Source organism: Panthera leo, chromosome A1, assembly GCF_018350215.1.
Source record: "Panthera leo isolate Ple1 chromosome A1, P.leo_Ple1_pat1.1, whole genome shotgun sequence".
Lineage (NCBI taxonomy): Eukaryota > Metazoa > Chordata > Mammalia > Carnivora > Felidae > Panthera > Panthera leo.
Window position 1 is genome coordinate 82067360 of NC_056679.1, and position 20043 is coordinate 82087402.

General features: G+C 56.0%; 1 protein-coding gene across 3 annotated transcripts in view; it reads right to left on the reverse strand.

Moving 5' to 3' along the window:
• Positions 1 to 984: 984 nt before the first annotated feature.
• RASA3 (RAS p21 protein activator 3) overlaps positions 985 to 20043 on the reverse strand; it is a 119297-nt gene continuing 100238 nt past the window's right edge. For all 3 annotated transcript variants that reach the window (XM_042930903.1, XM_042930908.1, XM_042930917.1), the window contains 8 exons: positions 18386 to 18463; positions 17439 to 17512; positions 16622 to 16728; positions 16100 to 16182; positions 9883 to 10091; positions 8127 to 8230; positions 3549 to 3732; positions 985 to 2391 (listed from right to left, as the gene is read on the reverse strand). In XM_042930903.1, coding sequence (XP_042786837.1) covers positions 2316 to 2391; positions 3549 to 3732; positions 8127 to 8230; positions 9883 to 10091; positions 16100 to 16182; positions 16622 to 16728; positions 17439 to 17512; positions 18386 to 18463 — 915 coding nt within the window. In that variant the 3' untranslated portion in view covers positions 985 to 2315. The remainder of the gene's footprint in view (positions 2392 to 3548; positions 3733 to 8126; positions 8231 to 9882; positions 10092 to 16099; positions 16183 to 16621; positions 16729 to 17438; positions 17513 to 18385; positions 18464 to 20043) is intronic.

The following is a 20043-nucleotide window of genomic DNA, read 5'->3' on the forward strand; positions in this document are numbered from 1 at the left end:
GTGGGTCGCTTAGGTTATCTGGAGGAAGAGCAAGATTGAGGCCCCTCCTGAAAGCCACTGTGACCTGTCACTAGGGGTCCTGGGAGAGGACCTTCTGGTTCCCGTGCTCCCCAGGCTTTCCTCCTTTCCGCCCTCCTGGTTCCCTGGGTCCCACATGTGTCTGAATCAGCCAGGAGCCGCCCTGTGGCCCTGTCGTGGCCCTGCCGTGGCTGCTCGTGTCCGTCCTGACTGATGCTGGCAGCCTCCGACCCGGCGGCCTCATGGGCAGGCGCTCCTCTCTGCACCCCTCAGACCCCTGGCACCACCCCACCACACTGAGCCACCAGGAGGGGCCAGAGGGAAGCAGTAATGGCACTTCACTCCCCAAGTCCATGCCCCAGGGAAGGGCTGACCCCCCACCCCCCCACCGGGTGTCCCCAGAGCCAGACCATTGGCTTCTTTCATAACAGCCGACTCAGGCTGGAACTAAAACAGCAGCTGAGTGAAAACCGAATAGAAAGAAGAAAGGACCAGGGAAAAGAGAAGGTCTGCTCTTGCCCTGCAGGCAGGGTCTCCCCCAAATGCAATGCAGCCTCCCCTCCTCCACCCACCCAGGTGGGACTGGGTCCTCAGCACCTTCCGCCTCCCGGAGGCACCTGCCCCTACCTTAGATGCTGGCCTGTGTCCGGTCCTGGAGCACGAGGCCCACTGAGTCTCAGAGACTGTGGCACAGGACAGAGCCCACCTTCCCCTCCTGGGGCTGGATGCCTGTCTCCAACCGCTCTGCAGGTTCCCAGCAGGACACAGGCCATGGCAGTCGCCGTGCTGACCCACATGTCTCCATCCTGGAGAGCATGCAGTTTCCAGCTTGATCTAAAGGCCCACAGCTGCACCTCACCTATCACAGGGATGTCACCCACCATCACAGAATGACACAAGGCTCGACCACACACCCCCAGCTCCCACGCGCTGTTATCAGCGCCTGGGAGACCAAGCCAGTCCTCAGAAAGAATAAAAGGTCTGTTTTAATTGGCCAGTAAAATACATTGCAAATCATTAGTATCTTATAAACAGAAACATTAAGTTACAAATCCATGTTAAAAATTGCAGTTCTGTGCAGCCTCATAGCTGTGTGTCCCAAAGTTTTTGCAACATTTTCCTCCACCATTTTTGTGACAAGTAATGCTACTATCTGCCATCAGTCAGAGTCTGAAGGACAGTATTTGCAAAGAAGGGCAGATACGGGCACAAGGTCTACGTGTCAGACAGTGCTTTCCAAGTGTCGAGGGCTAACTGCTCCTCATCAGGGGCCCCGACCCCTAAGAGATGCCCCTCCACTGCCTGGCAGCTTCTAGGAGCTTCAGAGACACAGCAAATTGCTGCTGCTGGGGCCTGGGGTGGGGGTGGGGGGTGTCCCGGCTCAAGCTCAGGACATCCTCACTTCCCCTGGGGACTGCGGAGGGCCTGGGACTGGCATCTGGGGGGTGCACTGCGGGCCCGCTGTCGCTCCGCCGTGGCGCCCTCCCCTTTCATGAGCACAGGTTTACATGTTTGAGGTACTTGATATCAAAGAGCTCATTAGAAGCAGTCCTTTAAAAACATTAAGAAAACCAGCTTGAAAATAATGTACATTTCTTATCTTAAAAACCTTCCCCAAACTCCCACAAGGGGCAGCCAGTGTGGATTCTACTTTGAAGCCCCACAGACGGCAAAACAACCACAGCTTTTGCTTGAAGGGGCACGCTCAGCCTGCCGCTGGCTCCGGCAGCATCTGTAGGCCACGGACTGGCCTCTGCGGCCCACGGGACGGGACTCCAGCGTCTGGGAGGGTAGACTGGAAACCCCGCCCAGGTGCTCTCTGCAGGACCCTGTACCTCCAAAACATCAGGAGCATCCTCAAATTGTGACTTCGTGCGGTTAAGCACCACGAAGCCACAAAGCGGGCCCTCCAGCCAGGAAGAACACCACCAGGAGGCAGGCTCACGGGAAACAAATCACGCCACTAGCATCCCGTCTTGTGGAAGCAGGATGTTAAGGAAGAGTGCCGGAGGGCTCCAGGGGTGCGGGCACACAGAGCCCCACAAAGGCAAAAGCACACAGACGCAAGCAGTGCTATGGGGCGCCGGCCAGCAGGGTGAGCAAAATGCACAGCCACCACAGGCAGAGTCCCCGCGGTCCCCTGAGCCCGGTGCGTGCCATCTGTGTGAGCTGAAGACGTGTGGGTCCCTTTCCCTGCTGGCTGCGGCCTCTCGTCTTTCCTCTGTCCCCTCCTTCCCGGAGACCGCGGCTCTCCTGGGGCAGCACAGGGCCATCCCGGCCAGGACAGCCTGCAGGCTTCAAATGGAATGGGTGGAGGTCTCAGATTGCTGCCTGACGTAGTTCTGGAAGCTCTTGTCTCCGATGGGGTGCTCCCTGCAAAGGGGAGATGGAGGAGAGGAGGGAGTGAGGCACAGCCCCCATTGTCAATTGTCCATCTGCATGTTTTAATACTGTTTTTTCTATGTGCTACATATTCACTGTAATAAAATGAAAAATACAGACACGCAAAAAAACAAAACAAAACAAAAAAAGCCAGAAATCACCTGTAGAAGCGTAGGTGTAACCTGGAGACAAAATGTGTGGAACTTCTGGCCCCGGAAATCTAATTTCGGAAGCAAGTGGGTTGGGAAGCAGGAGGGTCTGGGAGTCTGGGGGTCAGGAGGTCTGGGGGGCAGGAGGCTCTGGGGGTCAAGAGATCAGGAGGGTCTGGAGGGTCTGGGGGCAGGAGGGTCCAGAGGGTCTGGGGGGCAGGAGGGTCAGGAGGTTTGGGGGGCAGGAGGGTCTGGGGGCAGGAGGGTCTGGAGGGAGGAGGGAGGAGGGTGTGGGGGGCAGGGGGTCTGGGGAACAGGAAAGTCTGGGGCGTAGGAAGGTCTAGGGGGCTGGAGGGCAGGAGGGTCAGGAGGGTCCAGGGGACAGGAGGGTCAGGAGTGTCCAGGGGACAGGAGGGCCTGGGGGGCAGGAGGGTCAGGAGGGTCTGGGGGAAAGGAAGGTCTGGGGGACAGGAGGGTCTGGGGGGCTGGAGGGAGGGGGCTATGGGGGACAGGAGGTCTGGGGGACAGGAAGGCCCTGGGGGCAGGAGGGTCTGGGGGACAGGAGAGTTGGAGGCTCTGGGGGACAGGAAGGTCCAGGGGGCAGGAGGGTCAGGAGGTCTGGGGGGCAGGAGGGTCAGGAGGGCCTGGGGGACAGGAAGGTCCAGGGGGCAGGAGGGTCTGGAGGGTCTGGGGGACAGGAGGGTCAGGAGGGTCTGGGGGACAGGAAGGTCCAGGGGACAGGAGGGGCTGGAGGCTGAGGGTTTGGAGGGAGGAAGGTGTGGGGGGCAGGGGGTCTGGGAGGCACTGGGGTAGGCTGGTGCTGTCCCCAGGACACTGTCCAGCACACCCTGGAGAGTGCAGTAAGGCCGCTCTGAGACGGGAAGCCTGCCTCAGTGGTCATGGCTGCATACAGGTAGGTGGCTTCAGGTCGGGCCTCATCCCAGCAAGCTCCTCTCAGCCACTTCCCCTGCCCCTGCCATCCAGATGCCCAGTACTCACTGGCTCCCATACTTGGTCTTTTTGAACTTGTCCCTTCGGTACTGGGCGTGCTCCTGCTCCAGGGCCCCCACCCCAGTGATAACCTGCTTCAGAGTCTTGTAGGTCTCCTGGGGGTCGTCGATGATGAACGTGGAGTACTCCTCCTGCTCGGGGCCGTCGTACACAGATCTGCTGCCACAGGCCTCTGCAGCGTTGGGAGAGGCCAGAAGGTCAGGTGGGACCTCTATGGGGCAGCCTGCCAGGTAAGGGCTGACCATCCCCCCCCCCCCACACACACACGAAGAAGCAGAGGCTGATGCCTGTTTCTGACCAGCTCATCTCCGGGGCAACCCGCATCTGTCCATGCCCCACCGTTCAGCAAACCAGAGCTGGCAGATGTATGCTTCTGGACGATCGGCCAGGCTGGCGCAAGGGCCTATGGGGTCACCTGGGGTCAGTTTGGGGAGGTGACCTCAAGGAAAGCCCCATCTTAGAAAGGGGGTTCCTGGGCTTCACTCACTTCGGTGACCCAGCATTTACGTGCATACCCCATGGCTGGACACGTGGGCACATGAGAAGCCATCCTCACAGGCGTCACTTCTCAACCAGTCTGTGTTAGCAGCTTCCTAGGACCTCTGTCACCCCCACCTGCTAGACAGGTGACTTTCTCATCAGATCACCTCACTCCTGCTGAAGACCATGCTGTGGCCTTCAGGCATCCACAGGAAGCACCCAATCACCTAAGCTGGGCCGGCCCCCCCCAAACCTGTCCTCAGTCACCTGAGCTGGGCCCACCCCCTCAAACCTGTCCCCAGTCACCTAAGCTGGGCCCTACATTCCAGGGCCACAGAGCCAGGTTGGAAGACATGCCATCTGTATAGCATCTGGCCTAGATGAGCCTGGATCTGCGGACCCCTCACCCGTCTGTACTGCTGTCTCATTATCACAGAAGCTCTTATGTACACTTTACTGTCTTTACTTCCAAGTCAGGAAAGATCCCCTAATTCTTACTGAGAAATCACAAGTTTGTAGAAAGGAAAATTGGGAAGATTTAAAGTTTCAAAGGAAAAGAGAATCTGACGTGAAGAAGATAAGTAACTGTAAACATGTGAGGAAAATGGGGGGAGAGCCTGGTGGATGCCCAGGGTGTGGAGTGTGAGTTCAGCCTTTCCCTTTTTATGTAAAACGTGAGGTTATGGTCTCCAGAGCCAGACTAGCTGGATCCCCTCCCCAAAGCCTCCACTTGTGGTAGTGACTTGGCCTTGAGCAGTTTACTTAAGTCCGAGCCTCAGCAAACCCCTCTGGGAAATGGGGGCACCGGTGTTCCAAGAGGCCCCTGCCTGGGGCCTGGCAGTATGTGTGAACTGTGGCTGTTATAAAGACAGAGGAACACAGAAGAGGGTCACAGCCGGCATGGACAGGTCAAAGAGGACAGCCCCTGAATAAGCACATGTCTGTGATCAGAAGGCAACCAGAAACAAAGACTCCCACTGCCAGGGTGATGCTGGTGGAGTCAGGCAGACACCTTCAGAATGCAAGGATCTGTAGCTACCTGCATCCTGTGGGGCCCTGGAGCAGAGGGAGGAAGGCAGCGGCGGTGGCTGGGGGAAGGACACGGGCGGCCGGGGCCAGGCTCACCTCACACCTGTGCTAACTGCCTCACAGGGGTTGTTTCATCGGACCCCGGATTAACCCAGGCGGGACAGCACCGTCTCCACCCTGTTCCACGGAAGAGGACATCAGGGCTCGTCTCTGGATGGAGGCCTGGGAATCCCGGACAAACCCAACGCAGGGCACTGAGGACTGTGGCCCACATGGGCCAGGGCTGGCAGCGGCTGAGAGGCCAGACCCAGGAGGAGGCCTGAGGCCCGACGACAGGCAGGTGAAGTGTGGGCTTGAGGCTTTGTGAGTCCTCCTGCTTAATCTTCCCAACACCCTGATGGAGGGGCAGGAGGGGCACTCGTGCCTACTCTGCAGAGGAAGAAGCCGGCTGCTATCCCAGGATGCACCACAAGAGCAGTGACCTGCTGTCACCTTGAAAACCTCATCTGTACTATTCTCTGTCCAGTGGCCCAAGCCCTGCGATGGCTCTTCAACCAGGACCCCACCAGGCCCCGCGCTAACCCTTCCCTGCCTGATGCACTGGGTTTTGTGGTTGGCAGACATCAGGGGCAGGGTTAAAGAACCAGGGGTGCCCAAAGGAGTGTGGCCAGGTGAGTCCATGCCACATGACGGGGGCAGAGGTCAAACCTCTCGCACAGGCAACTGTAACACAGCTTCCTCCGAGGGCCAAAAGGCTGCTCTGCCCAAGAGGCAAGGACTGACGACATCAGATGGAAATAAGCCCCATGGTCCCAGTGCTCAAGAAGACAGTTTGACTAATATAAAGGGAGTATCTCAAGATGATTAGGTTGCTCTGACAACAATCTGCCTCAAAGAAGCACTGAGACTCCAGGCAGAGGCCTGAAGACTGAGAAGTGAGTCAATGCTACAATGCCTAGGTGAAGTGTAAGGTGTCCAATCATGGTGATGCTCTATGAACACCTAACCAGATGATTCCTATACTGGGAGGGAGGCTGAATGTGCAAGACCTCTTTCCATTACTGTCCATCTACCATCCATCTATCCATCCATCATTCACCCATCCAACCATCATCCATCCATCATCCATCCATCCATCATTCACCCACCTATCATCTATCAATCCATCTACCATCTACCCACCCATCATTCACCTACCTATCATCTATCCATCCATCTATCCATCCATCCATCATCCATCTATGCATCCATCATTCACCCATCCAACACCCATCCATCCATCATCCAGAAAACAGGTATTCACCATCTATCCATCCATCATTCACCCATCCAACACCCATTCATCTATCATCCATCCATCCATCCATCCATCCATCCATCATTTACCCACCTATCATCTATCCATCTATCCATCCATCATCCATCCACCTACCATCTATCCATCCATCCATCCTTCACCCACCTATCTATCCATCCATCCATCATCCAACTATCCATCCATCATCCATCCATCCACCCATCATCCATCCACCTATCATGTATGCCTGTCCATCCATTCATCCAGAAAACAGGTATTCAGTTCCTCCTCGATATCAGGCACTGGGGTAAATACGACCTGCTTCTGGTCTTAAAGGGTCGAGTACATTGAGGGTGAGCAGATCAAAGCTGATTATCACGGCAATGAGACATAAACACAGGGTTAGGAAAAGCTTCCCACAGCGGGAGACTCAAGACAAGTAGGTATCAGTCAGACTAAGGGGGTGGGGGTGGCATCAGGGGCAAAGGCACAGGGGCTTGCAATGGTGTGATGCTGGAAGCAAGAGGGAGGCTGTGCGTGTACAGAGGCCTGGAAGGTGGCTGATCACGCAAGGCTTAGTCAGCCTCCTTCAGGAACCTCACACGGTGGCTTCAACCTCTGTAACTCCTTGACCCTACCCTCCTCTGTTCTGGTCATTCTTCTTGGAGAGCTGGGAAGGAGCTGCCATCCCTTGGCTCCAGTGAGGCCTGGTGTAGCCCCGCGGCCACTTCTGCACGGCCTCTGGGAACCTTGGATCCAGGTGCCGTGTGTGCCACTGGGGTAGGTGACTATGCACACGTGCACAGTTGTGTGCATGTGCGTACACATGCTGTTGTCCATGCACATCTGCACGCGAGCTTGTGTTCTAGTGTGTAGACACGGTTGTCTTACATGTGCATGTGTGTGCGCACGTGTGTGTGTGTGTGTGGCTGTGTGTGCACGCACATGTGCCCAGAGCTGGGTGTGGAGTGTGATCTGAGGCTGCCAGAGGGGACTGAGCTCACAGACAGGAAGCTCACCACGTGTACCAGACCAGGACTCAGTATGGTCCAGGCTGAGGCCACCACAGACGCCGCTGGATTAGAGCAGGAGAAGGAAAAGGGAAACTATCTAACAGGCCTAATTCCAGGTCCACGAGCTTTACTTCGCATTCGAAGTGGGCTGAAGGGCCCCTTCCCAGAATCCCTGAATGTGGCTCTGAGAACGACCAAACCCCACTTGGGGACAATGCAGCTCATCTGCCTCCCAGTGGGCTCTTCTCGTGTAGGCCTCTCCTGAACGACAGCCCCAACCAGTCAGGGGTCACCTAATCTGCCCCACCCGCACTGCTACTCTCTGTGGGACATTACGGCAGTTACACGTGCAGGATAATCTAGCTGCAAAATATTACAGCTGGAGCTTCCAACACGCACATGCACACGGCCCTCTGCAATCTGGTGTCGGGGGGTATGGAAGGTTATTACACGTAGGATCTTCTCAAGAATTTGGCAGTTTGGAGATTGCAAACGAAATTCCATTTTGAAATTATCTACAGAATCTGTTGTTAAAGTAATTCTGCCACAGAGCTGCCCAAACTGCAGAAAGTGCTTCCCCTTGGTGCTGTGAACGGTAGCACACGGGCCACGGGGAACACTGCACGTGGACCACAGAGGCCCAGAGCACCCATCATCTCTGCAGAAAGCTCCAGGTGTCACTGTCACCGGGACCCAGAGCCACCTGCAACCATGTAAGACAACACCCCAGACCATGTGTTGCCTCACCTTGCATTTTCTCTAGCTTGCTCATGTACAAGTTGAAGAGGGAGTAGATACGCTCTGTCTCTCGGTCCCCATCGATGTCCAGCTGGATGTTTGCTGGGAGGCCACTGGCCGAACACAGCAAGACAAGAACAGAAAGAACGATGTGAACTGTAACATTTCTGTTTTTAAAGACGCTGAAGATGACGGAGTGACCCTACCCCGAGCTCCTCCCTGATGGGGCTGCAGAATAGTTCAGGAGCACTGAGAAATGACCACGCACAGCCCAGAGGACCAGAGGCCTAAGAGCTGCTGTGACAGCAAGCCAACAAGCTTGTTTTGCCATGGAAAGAAATGATCTGGAATAAAAAGCCGCCCCCTCCCCCCCCCCCGCCCCCACCGCCCTGATGTTGCACTTGGGCCACATGCCCTGAAGGGTCGGTCTGCTGCCCCAGGAGGGGCCAGGCCATGTCCCTGCTCCTCCCTGAGCCTGCCTGCGGTGGCCCCAGCTCCTGCCTCGGGCGTGGCAGTTTCCCATTCCCCAGACACAGTGCTCAGCCTCTCCTGGGGGGGACCTGGCAGGGATTTTCCCGGGACTCAGCTTCTTCATCTGTGAACCGGATCCTCCCATTCCCACCTCCGTGAGCTTTGGGGGTATTCCTCATACCCACAACCACAACAGACGAGTCACATGGGGCACCCAGGCCTTCTTCCAGAGCTGGCAGAGGGGAGCCTCTCAGGACCCTCAGGAGGCCCGGGAGATAAGGGCTGATCTGGTTTCCAAAACAGGGGGGTGTGCAGATGACAGGTGCACAAACCAAAGCGGGTGTGAGCAGGTGGTGGGAAACGCCCAGTCTCTTCTTAGCGGAAGCCCGACAGCACCCTGCCCCTGGGAGTTTCCCCTCAGCATGGAACCCCTTCCTTCACTGCCACCCACCCCCAAGGATCACTAGGACCCCGGGCAGAGACAGGAGGAGAGTCAACAGTCGACAGAGCCCTCGTGAGGATGCAGTGTCCTGCGTGGACTCCTCAACAATTGCAAGAACAGCCTAGGAGATTCAGCTACATGTGTGCAGCTAGGCGGCAGCTGGATCTGCCCCCCAATGCAGCCCCTTGGCCAAACTTCCCTGTACAGTGCACAAGCTGGACAACTGTGCTTGGCCACACTGCGTGGCTGTGAGACAGGGGACTCTGTGGGACTCTGTGAAAATATAGCCATTTTTTCCCTTTGCTCCTTTTCCAGCTTCTATTCTTGCTAGGGCCTGTGCGTCTGCCCCACTCTACACCTGCCTTGTAACACGCATAGCATACGTCCTCCTTGTGAGGGACTGGGAAGTAATGCTGTCTTTGGAGTCTTCCAGCACAACAGGTGACAGCTAAGGAGAGACCCACTGGGGTTGTTGTAAATGTTCTCTAAGACCACTGACTCCAAACACCTTGATGCCAAGACCCTGGCTTGAGGGAATAAGTGACTTATGACACCTGGACCCTGTCCTTGCACTGACCAGTTCCTGGACCCTGAGGGGACATGTGCACCAGACCACAATCGTCAATAAAAATGCCAGGCCCCAAGCGAAGAGGAGACTCCTGCTCTTTTCCTCAATCTCCTGGGCGCTCTGTCCGTCTTTCTCTCTGGTCAACAAACTGCGTTTTCACTTCCTGCTGGTTCACGTTTGATTTTCATCCTGCATGAAGCCCAGGGCCTTCGCGGCTGGCCCGTGGGACCCGGGCTGCCGGCATCAGCGGGAGGGTCCCAGGGGCCGGAGAGGCACAGACCTACCCGGTGCAGGGGGAACAGCCAGGAGCTGTGTCCGATGAGGCCCTGCAGCAGAGCCAGTGGCCGTTCAGGTAGGCGGAGGGGTGGTAGACGGTGAGGCGCTTCTTGTTGCGCTGGCTCACTTTGGTGAGGATGTCGATCCAGGCCTTGGCCTCCACACAGTTGTTGGCCTGGATGTACAGAGCTCGCTCCGGCTGGATGACCTGGAACATCTGAGGAGGCAGTGAACTTGTTCAGAGAAGCCACATGGCAAGACATCCTGCCCAAGCCACAAGGGTCATTATTATTGACGCAGACCAGCCCAGGGGCCATGGAGGGAGGGAGGGTAGAGCCCACCCAGAGGCCTGGACAAGCCCAGGGGCCATGGTGGGCACAAAGGGCTTTCTGTTGCCCTTGAACATGATGGAGTCACAAGCCACAGCCTTCCCCCTGGGTGATTCAGGAGGCTGGGTCACTGCTGGTCAGCCCGGCCAAGACACTTCTTTTCCTGGTGTCTCAGGGGGCTCCCTCCAAGAAGCAAAGAAGTAGAACTGCTTATCCCCTAGGGGACCTCCTGAAGTTGACTGTGACCATTACATAAACGGGGCTCTCTCTATGCTGAGAGCAGAGAGCCTAATGTGGGGCTCGACCTTACAAACTGTGAGATCATGACCTGAGCCGAAGTTGGATGCTCAACTGGCTGGGCCACCAGGTGCCCCAGGTCTCCTGACCTTTAAGCTGTGGCAGGCTTCTGCTCAAGGTGTGTCTGAGCTTACCCTGCCCGCCTTCCTGTCCCCACCCCCACACCAGCCTTAGGACCTCCGCTTGTGCTATTGTGTTTGCCCCACCCCACCTGACCACCCGGGGGCTCTTCTTCCAGGTAGGTGTTGCTTCCTCTGTGAGTGTTCTTAGAGCCTCCACTACCTTTCTTATTATTCATTCGACAAACATCCCTGCATACCAGGCACTGTCCTATATTCTGGGGACACAGTGTGCCCCAAACAGAGTTTCTATCTGCATGAACTTCCAGCCAGCAAGGATAAAAAATAACACAAAGTTCAGGGGCTGTGTGTATGTGTTGGGGCGGGGGGGTTGGAGGAAGGGTCAGGAGTCAAACTTCTAAATAAACATCCCGGCTGAGGTCAGAAAGGTGACTAAGAAACAATAAAGCTGAAGGAGGAAGCAGATGAGGAGTTCCAGGCAGAAGGACCAGTAAGTGCAGAGGTCCTGGGGCAGGTGCAGAGGTCCTGGGGCAGCGGGGAAAGGAAGTGCAGAGATCCTAGGGCAGTGGGGACAGGAAGTGCAGAGATCCTAGGGCAGTGGGGACAGGAAGTACAGAGATCCTAAGGGCAGTGGGGACAGGAGGTGCAGAGGTCCTGAGCCCAGGGAGGGTCGGGTGTTCCCAGCAGGAGCAGGCCAGGGTGTACACAGAAGATGGGGGTGGGTGGGTGAGGTGGGCAGTCCAGGGCCCTGGAGGGCTCTCAGGCTGACTTGTCAGAGGGCCCCAGGGGAGGCCTGGAGTCAGGATGTCAAAGGTGATGGTGGGCTTTTCCAAGGGGAGACAGTGTGTATGGAGAGGAGGAACAGGAGTTGATGGTTCTGGGGAGGAGAAGTTGTGTGTCTGAGCTCCTGAGTGAATAGCTTACTTACAAAGACCTGGGCCCCCTGACCCTGCCCCACAAGGTCCTGTTCCTACTGCCCCAGGACCTCTACATGCACACATGCACTGTTGCACAGGCCTCAGACTGCATGAACCTGTGTATGGCTGCAATCCCCAGTGGAGGGTCAGCCTCTAGACAGGAGTTTTGTCTTAATTGTCCTCACAAACTGGCCCCTCTGATGGGGCCCAGCGTGCCACAGGACTGTCTCCCAAATGGACATTAGCCTGGTAATTAGTGAGCACTGTCAGCAGGGGAACTAGCTGATGAATAAGTGATGCTAAAATTAGGTGATTTTCTAAAGCTAAACTGCAGGCCTGATGGAATGAAAAGGCAGGCAGCTGTTTCTCGGACACCGTCCACACTTGCCCGCTGCCATAACATCTGGGAATGCCACCGGCTGAGGGCGCATTGCTCCCAGCCTGCCATCCTGGAGACAGCAGAGTCTCAGGCCCGGGAACAGCTGGAGGTGAGGGAGGCGCAGACACCCAATGCTACAGGATGCCAGTGTCCCAGTTCCTGGAGCAGGTGCATGGTGTGAACACCCCTCAAGCCCAGGAAAACACCCCACCTGCCACGGGGCCGTCTGCTTGCCCAAAAAACTGCCTCAAATAGTCCTGAGGGAGGGACGAGGAATCCAGCTGGGGACTGTACAGGCTGAACGGGAGCTTCTGTCTGTGTCTGCTGTCTGTCCAGCGGGGCGGCCGCCTCCTCTGTCTACCCAGCTAGCACCGCCCACTGGACCATGGGGTCAATCTCAGACCTAGGCGGAGATGCAAGTTCATCATGACTCCTCCTCTGCGACCCTGGGCCAGGACAAGCTCTGAAACAGACCTGCTGTGTCCCCCACAAACACAGTGTGGCCTTAGGCACCTACTGACTACTGACCAATGAGCAAGAGACAGACAGACAGACACAGAAGGAGACAGAAGACAGGTCAGATCCCCTGTCAGCTCCCAGGAGGCAGAAGCGGATTCGGGGGCCAGTCCTCTAAACCCTCAGCTGGGTGTCTGCAGCAGGGCCTGTGGGGTGAGACAGTGTGCAGGGGCCATCCTCCTGGGGCCAGTGGTTGCTGTGGATGGCTCCTGGTATCTGAAGAAGGTTCTTACCACATCCAACTCTTCTGAGGCCCCAGCCCAATCTGTGGTTGGCAGGAGGCAGCGCTCAGGAGGCACAGTGAAGCAAATGACCAGAGGTGCAGGGGAGGGAGGGGCTGGCCTGCTCCAGATGGACAGAGTTCAGGCTCTCAGGACAGGCGGTTGGGCCTGAGCTCCTGCTCCCACACGAGGGGTGCAAGCACCCACAAGCCCTTCCGAAGCATCCATGAGCCTGTCTGCTCACTTGCAGATTGGGCCAGAGTCAAACCCCAGACCTGGTGTCCAAACAGCCCTGGTGGCCTTGGAGAGCACAGACTCCAGGGTCCAGAAGGTGCTCCCGCTAAGCGCACAGAGCACCAGCTAAGCCAGCTGTTTCCCCGGACAACCACTGCTTCCGGAGCACAGGAAGTCGTCTGAATTTCTGTTTATTTGTTTGTTTGTTTGTTTTGGTGGGGAGGGGCAAAGAGAGAGGGAGAGAGAGAGAATCCCAAGCAGGCTCCACACGGTCAGTGCAGAACTCGACACAGGGCTTGAACTCACGAATCATGAGATCATGACCTGAGCCGAAATCAAGACTCAGGCGCATAACCAATTGAGCTACCCAGGTGCCCCATCACCTGTCTGAATTTTAAAGGGAATAAACTTTAAAATAGTCAAGGCCCTGAGAATACCTCTATGCTTAAGGGACCATGTCTTCCTGTGCAAAAGGTTCCAAATTAGCACCCTTGGTTAGGACCATTGTGGGGTCCTGCTCCACTGGACCTTCCCTGAACACATTACGAGGGGAATGAATCAATGCTGAGGAGGCCTCGGGGTTGCCCTTTATACACTATCAGCTGAGCATCGAGCCAGGGCTGGGGTATGAGCACTGTCTGCAGGCCTGGGCACAGAGGCCACGAGGGGCCATTCCCACACCCACGGAGGGCAGGCCCATGTCAGTGTCACAGGGAGACTGGCCAATGTGCCCTTTCTGTCCACTCCAGCTGCAGCCACAAGTGCAGACAGGCAAAGAGCTGCAGAGAAATGCCCGAACCAGGGCCACTGGCGGAGGCTGGCTGTGGAACAGCAGAGAACACGCACACTCTCTCCCAGGGGAAGCTGACTGTCCAACCCTCACAGCCCCACATCACAGGCTGGGGTTTCTTGAAGGCTGGAAGGCCATGGAATGAGTGGTGTTATTATTTACTCCCCACCATGCTCTACAAAAGACTGCAGATGACTTACATTAATACGCCTAATAAAACAGAAAAATGTAAAAAGTATTTAGAAAATTAGGAACAGAGGGGCACCTGGGGGGCTCAGTCGGTTGAGTGGCTGACTTGACTTTGGCTCAGGTCATTATTCAGGGTCATGGGATCAAGCCCTGTGCTGAGCTCTGTGCTGAGTGAGGAGCCTGCTTGGGATTCTATCTCCCTCTGAACCCTCCACTGTGCACCAGCTCTCTCTCACTCTCTCAAAAAAGAAAGAAAATTAGGAACAAAGAAACAGAAATGGGAACAGACCAGGGCAAAAACAGGACATACATATGCAGATTTCTGGGTGGAAACATCAGGCTCCATGCTGAGGGCCCTGGGGGTTAAGGGCGGCCATTGTACCCCAGGCACCTTACCACCCAGGCTCAGTAGGGATATCATTGTCTAGGCAAAGCCACCAGGGTGAGCAAAGCCACAGGGAACTTTCCTACACACAGAGTCCTCCCCAAGAACAAGGCCTCCAGGTGTACAGTGTGACCTCATGGTCTCCTGTGACAAGACCTGACCCAGTGGCCACAGTGAGATACGTGGAGCAGGGCACTTCCTCCGCCACGAGTTCCAAGGTGTGCAGCAACAAGAAAACTGAGACGTTCATTGCCCTTGCCTGATGCAGCCACAGCAAGTCCAGGGAAACACTATAAATTGTGTTCGCAAATCAAGTGAGAGGTCTTACAAAGATTCTCCTGGGAGCACACAGGAGGTAGCCCTGACCACGGCCTTGCTCCAAAGGTGAACTCCATAATGACTAAAAATACCCAGAGCCCACTAAGGCACGCCTGAAAAAGTAACCAACAGCCCCTTGAAACCCGACCCGACCTACCCCGGCCCGATCAAAGCGTGTGCTGGTCAGCGGAATGAAGACACCGTTAGAAGCACTGTGAATTCGCATAGCCACATTGGGCAGGGAAGAACCTCATTCTGAACGAAATGTGGCCCTGCTGTCCTAGAGCCCTAAACCTAACCCGAAACCCTAATCATAAACCCTAACCCAACACTAACCCCTAATCTTTACCAAACCTTAAACCCTAAACCTAACTCTGCCCCACACCCCAACCCTAACCCTAACCCGTAACCCTAACCCCAATCCTAACCCCTAACCACAACCCTAAACCCTAACCCCAGCCCTAACCCCAACACTGACCCTAAACCCTAACCCTAACCCTAACCCTAAACCTTAACCCTCCATGGAGGACAGAGCCCTCCGTGGCAGGAAGCCAGGAAATAGTAGCGAAGGAATGAGGGAGGCAGGGAGCCACTGTGGATGGGCAAGAGCCTGAGGGGGTACTGATGTGGATACAGCTTGGTGTGTCTCCCACAGTCACTGCAAGTGAGCCTCCTAACACGATGCACCCAGGGGACGTGCTCACCTCTGTGGGATTCCTGACAAAATGTGTCACCTGAACCTACCACGGTGGACCCCCCGACACTCCCAAATTGAGGGACGCCCATAAAAAACTGCCCGTGTGCTTCAAAAACACCAAGTCTGCAAACCACAGAGAAAGGCTGAGGAATGTTCCAGATGAAGGACATGACAGAATGAATGCATCACTGGGTGCTGGTTTCAGGACACACAATGGGTGTAAAGATCACTACAGCACAGCTGATGGCGAGGGGTAACAATGCCACCCCAGCGCTGGCGTCCTTTGGTGGCTGTTCAGGTCATACAAGGAAGTTCTTGTTTTTAGGGAATGAACCAAAATATCTATGTGGTTCAGAAACACATACACACGTGGAGAGAAATGAAGAGATAGAAACAATGGAGTACGCTCAGCAAATGGGAAAATGAAACAACCAGCAGTTCTGGGATGGGGACGTGGGAGCCATGAGAGACACGGGATGGGGACGTGGGATGGAAATGCGGGAGCCCTGGGATGGGGATGTGGGATGGAAACGCGGGAGCCCTGGGATGGGGACGTGGGATGGGGACGCGGGAGCCCTGGGATGGGGACGCGGGAGCCACGGGATATGGACGTGGGAGCCCCGGGATGGGGGACGTGGAAGCCCCGGGATGGGGATGTGGAAGTCCTGCTCTATTGTTGCTGCTTTCCTGTGAGTTCAAAACCAGATCAAAATTAACACTTCCACAGAAACCCCACAGGGTCCCAGAGCCGGTCCGTGGCCCCGGAGCTGCAGGGAAGCACTTTCTGGCAGGTTCTGCCTTCCCCAGCCAGCCTAGCTGCTGGGCTCTACAGCAGGTACAAGTGGGGGCCCACCATGGAGACACAACACTCACGTTCTTCATCTTGAAGGACTCCTCCTCCAGTCTCTCCACTGCCAGAATGTTCTCGATGGGAATGCTGCACAGAGGCTGGTCTCCTGTAGCAAAAAGGGGCTCTCTTAAGGGGGCAGGCGAGAGGTGGCACAGGTACGCAGCACGCAGACCACGGGCTTAAGGGGTTTGGAGTCGGGATGCTGTAGAACACCCCAACCTCACACCGTGTGCCAAGCAGGACCCGGTGCCGCCTCCCAGGAAGCCTAAACCCTCTAGCCACACACTGTCAGGAGCCACGTCAGATCTGGGGGGACACAGCCGACACGGGACCCTGATTCCTACACCTGGCGCCCACCTGCCCAGGCCACCCTGGTGATTATGCTCCAGTGGTAAGAGACGGCTTGCTCTGTGGGACACTTACTCTTTGTCCTTCATTTCACTCCGGAAAAGCAGGTGGTTAAACCCATCAGGGCCACAAACAAGGCTCTGGTCTCTCAGAAAAAAGTATGTGAAATCAAATAAAAAGCTGATTTTTCCCGTTACCTTTGCTTTTCTGGTAGGCAAACTCATGGTTGGTCAGGCGGAACCATCTTTTCTTAAAATTCTTCATTCCAAAGCGTTTCCGTCCCTGTGCCCTCTTAATCATGAACCTGTGTGAGCAGGACATCTTTTCGGAGGATGCTGGGGCTCGGGGCACATACCCTGCCTTCCCCACCCCACAGCCTGAGGTCATGTCTGCAACATCAAAATAAGCTGCCCCTTTTGTGTCTGTGACACAAGATGCAGCCTGCAGACTTTCAACATTGTTCTACTTCCAAGTGATAGGATTAAAAATCAAAAGGCAAACATCTCTACTTTGGAAACGTTTAGTCCCTGTGCTGGTGTTAACTTTAAATTACAAGTTGGCAAGGACACCAGGTTCATCAGTCCCTAAGCAAGCAGCTGCCTGTCCTCATTTCCCACACTGGAAGCGTCAACTGCAGATGCCATGAGGAGAAAGGGGCCATGGCAGGTGCACCCCAGGAGGGAAAGAGGGACTGGAACCCCTCCTCCCGGGCAGGCAGCAGATGCTTCAGGAGTAGGGGGGGGTCTGATGGAGGGCTGCACCAAGCTGGGTGGTTCAGCCTCCTTCCCTTCCCTTCTGCTGACGGCGTTTCTCCGCTCAATACGGTCCGCGGAGCACAGGTGTGCAGAAAGGGAAGTGAACAGCACCACGTCTCAGACATGCCCTGCGTGCAGTCTTGGTGGATCTGAGACATGCACAAAGGCCACGCTTCTCCGGTCTGGCCGCCTCTGACCTGGGAGGCCACCAGCCACGTGGCAGAGGTGCCCGGGATGCCACAGCAGACACGGGACTTACCCTTCCTTGAGCAGAATGGGCTGCTCGATGCTCTTGGGGTCTCTTCTCCCAGAAGATGAGATCAAATCTAAGAACTGGTGTGGGATAGAACGCAGATGCTTAAAGGCAAAATGGCTTGAAAACACTCCTTCTTGCACAGAAAGTTCGCCAGGACACGGTCTCTCTGACAGCACAGCAGAGGGGAAGCCGCCCCTGGGTTCCTGGGTCAGAGTCCTGCACAAGTCTCCACTGCGGCCGGAAAGCTTTGGTCCCGACCCCCCAGGGTGGGTCTCCCCAAACCCCAGCTGCTGCCTCACCTGACGGCTGCCAGGCTCAGTGACACCCAGAGGCCTCCCTGCGTGTGAACAGGTGACCCGAGGACACAGCTCTGCTGGAGCGTGAGGCAGCACAGGGCCCCTCCCGCCTTAGCCTGACTGTTCCACGACCCACCTGGATCCCCTCCAGCAATTACCACGTGCCCCCAGCTCCTGCCCCTTTCTCCCTTCTGGGTCCTGGCTTTTACGGTTTCTGAGAGCTAAACATGTGTGACTGTTTCCAAACACCACAGAAAAAGTAAAGCTTCTCAGAAGAGATTCTCCCCACATGCCATGTCCCTAACTCCGGGCCTGGGTCCCTGGGCTCTGTGACCCTGAGGCGTTTGTGGGGGTGACCAGGAGCAGACAGCCAGGAAGGGCAAGGTGAGGGGTTCACAGAACAGACGGGGCACCCCACCACTTGGTGGGGGGGGGGTACTCAGGTATGAGATGCTGGGTCCCGAAGAGGAGTGGTCAGGAAGGAGCTGGGAGGGTGGCCACCGCCACTATGAATGCTCTGAACTCTTTAAAATGGTTAACGGTCAATTCCATGTTACGTGAACTTTAGCCCAATCTTTTTAAAGCCAACTATTTCTCAGGAAAGATGCACAACACAGGGGTAGTAAGTCCACGTTAACCGACGTCCGTACTTACGTTTTTTACTGCATCAGCATATTTTTGCTCATTGAAGAATTCATAAAACGCAGCCATGTAGGATTCCTTAAAACTGGCCTAAAATGGAACAAGTCACTTAGCAAAGGCCCACAGGTCTCTCGGCTCATGGCCCAAAACTGAGAAATCTAGAGGCACGGGTCATGACCAGCTTCTGTTGTGGGGACTTGGCGAAGGGGAGGGAGCAGGTCTCCTGGTGGTGGACCGTGAGGGCACAATGCTGCCCAGCGCTCAGCCTGGGCATGGCCCATGGCAGCCACACAAGCCACCAAAGCTGTGTTTGGGAAACTCAACTATGGAGGGTAGGGGGTCCCTCAGTGAGTTCTTTGCTACAAACGACCCAACACCCCTGCTCATGTGGACACTAACACCTAGGTTCCAGGTCTAAGGAGCCTACACTGGCACCCAGGTGAGGCTGCTGCCAGAGCCCCTTCTGTGACTGGGGTAGGGGCGGGGTCTCCCAGAGCCCTATCTGTGATGGGGAGCAGGGGCGGGGGCTCCCAGAACCCCTTCTGTGATAGGGGGCAGGGGCGGGGGCTCCCAGTGTGGGGAAGTTGGGGCACCCCTCACGAATGCATGTAGGGACTTCAAAAGAACCACTCCTGATACTCTGCCCCAATGAGCACCCTTTACACACGTAGGTCACTTTACTGTTTCTGGGCATGCAATGAGGTTTGTGCAGACCTCAGACCCAGCAGGAGCTTCTTTATCCAAGTTTCCAGCTAACACAAACTGGCGTGGACGGGCAGAGAAGAGCAATCGTGCCCATTGGCTGGCTGTTGGCCACCACACAGCTCTTATTTTACTCAGTTCATAGAAAGCCAAGCGTTTCCCCAGAGGTGGCTGCTTGTCTGCCAGGGACTGGACCCCACAAAGAACAGAACGAGGGGGGCTGGGCTGGGGGCTTCTGCACATCCCCACTTGAACCCTTTCCAGACAGAAGGGGCGGCCTCACTCCACCCGATCAGCCGTCCCTGCAGATCCACCCATGGTCTTCAGCCCCAGGGAACACGCCCAGCTGTCCCCACATCACTATCACCAAACATAATGTCCTCGGACCTGCCCATCAGGACCCTTGTCCCTGGGGCAGACCCTCAGGGCCAGGAGGGCCAGCACAGGACTGCTGGCTGCCCATGGGCCACAAGCCTGCCTCTGGCACGCATCCTCAGATGCTCAAGACCAAGGCTGCTGCGTGGGGCTGGGCCCCGTGGTCTCTGAATCCTGACACAGGCATGGATGTGATAGCCACCCCTTCAGGTGATGGTAACGCAGCATACGCTCCTGTGATACCCCCCAGCTGCGTGTCGGTCTGACATGATTTCAAATCTACTTATTTATGGCAAAAATGAAATTGTAGCTGGGAGCATGGCCTTCCCAGTCACTGGTAAGCAGCCCGGCCTCACTGACATTTGTCAGCAGAAACACAGGAGAAGCTCTGGCCTGGGGACAGTGAGTCTGGGAGGGCCTCAGCAGCTCCCCTAGGCTGTGTTCCCTAGCAACAGTTGCTCTAGCAACAGGGACTTTTACTTTTGTCTGGGGCCTATGTCATTGCTGACCTTTCTCTGGGGAAGACATGAAGACACGGAATTTGGACTTTATTCCTTCCCCCTCCCCTTGCCTGGAGCCCAGTGGCATTACTC